Here is a 1,565-nt window from a genome sequence, read left to right on the forward strand (position 1 = left end):
ATAGTGTCATTGTGTCGCCTGCTAATGACGTCATAACCCCTCGTTTTCCGGTTTTGTTTTGTAGAAAACATGGAAACTCCAAAGACGCTTTAATATGTTGTGCGTTTTAATAAACTGGTGACGACCGCACAGAGTAGCATTATAACAGAACTAAATGTATCTAGTATGATAAAACAGCGCTGCTTTACCACACATACTCACGACCGGAAGGAGCGGAAGCAGTCAACTATGGCATAATAAAAGCTCCGCTGCTTTCGAGCCGTATGTGTGTCGCGCTCGTTCAGCGGCCTCGTTTCGCTTCGACGGCTTTCAGCCTCACCCTGCTTCATTCTACTACCTTAATAAATCATTAGCTCATCCATGAACATGATTTCTGCCCGAGTCGCGTCGGATTGCATCGGCTGTGGGGATGAAGACGACAACTCCCATGATTCCACACTCAGTCACGGCTTCATCAAACTACGTTTTTGTTTCTTTGTTTGTTTTGAATACGTGCCCTCTAGCAGCGAAAACGTACATATTGTACCTTTAAACCAGCCTACGATGGTTTGCTGGTCTTAACTGGTTTCACAGCTGCGTTGGTGGACATGGTGAATTCTCATTCTGACAAGTTAAAAAATGGACTGCTCCTGACTAAAAGCAGACCGTTGTGACCAGATTAGGAGACCAAAACTCCATTTTCTTTTCTTAGCAGAGTTGCAATTTTGAAAGAGTAATTTGAGGCAACTTCAGAGTGCATGAGTAGCATTTCTTGTCAGCTGGCCTTGTCCTACAGTTAAATGTTTGAAATGTCAGATTGATCTGATATAAGACCTGATTTAATCTGTCTCTTCCTCCTGTTCACTGTGAGCAGGCTCACTTCGACAGGAAGTGCTTCAGCTGCAGTTGTCAAAGACTGCCCTGTCACGTGCAGGTAGCGTAACCTGATCCTGATTGTGACCTCATGCCTCTCACCCCCATTAATGTTTAATGAACTGCATGTGAATATCCATTCATGTGTATTTGTTTACATCATCTCTCATTTGTCTAATGCCTTTTAATGACTTGAGAACCAAAATGCCCCAGAAGCATCTATTACGTCTGCTTTCTTGTGAAAGCAGACTTCTAGATCAGTGTTTCCTAACTTATTTTTTTTGGTCAAAAGTACATCCACAGCCCCATCAGTAAAGGTCAACTACCTCTTCATTGGTACCAAACCATAAATGTGTTCCTTTTAACTAGGGCTGTCGCGATTCGTCGATTTTATTAGACTATTCGATTTTTAAAAATCCTCGACTTCATTTTGCTCGCGTCGACTAACCGGCAAAATACCGGAAGTGGCGCATTTCACGGGCGAGAATCCATAAAACGCATTATTAGACTGTTTCCCAAGGCTGCATGATATATTAAACCCGTTTAAAAATCATTATTAAGCATAGTTGTGAATTCACAAACGCTACAATTTAATTAAATAATTATATGCGATGCAGTTCTAATACAGTATATGCGCTTTAATTATTTACATGCGTGTAGGTTAAGTACATGCGTCACACAGCGGCTCCGTTCACAGTAGTTCCACAGGAACT

At 41.9% G+C, this 1,565-nt stretch overlaps 1 protein-coding gene across 1 annotated transcript in view; it reads left to right on the plus strand.

Annotated features, from left to right (window-relative positions):
* LOC107717527 (interferon-related developmental regulator 2-like) overlaps nt 1-1,565 on the plus strand; it is a 13,441-nt gene that overhangs the window by 1,918 nt on the left and 9,958 nt on the right. Inside the window, exon 2 of the mRNA XM_016524303.1 lies at nt 854-913. Coding sequence (XP_016379789.1) covers nt 854-913 — 60 coding nt within the window. The remainder of the gene's footprint in view (nt 1-853; nt 914-1,565) is intronic.

The sequence above is a fragment of the Sinocyclocheilus rhinocerous genome, unplaced genomic scaffold (assembly GCF_001515625.1).
Source record: "Sinocyclocheilus rhinocerous isolate Xijiao unplaced genomic scaffold, SAMN03320098_v1.1 scaffold2645, whole genome shotgun sequence".
NCBI lineage: Eukaryota > Metazoa > Chordata > Actinopteri > Cypriniformes > Cyprinidae > Sinocyclocheilus > Sinocyclocheilus rhinocerous.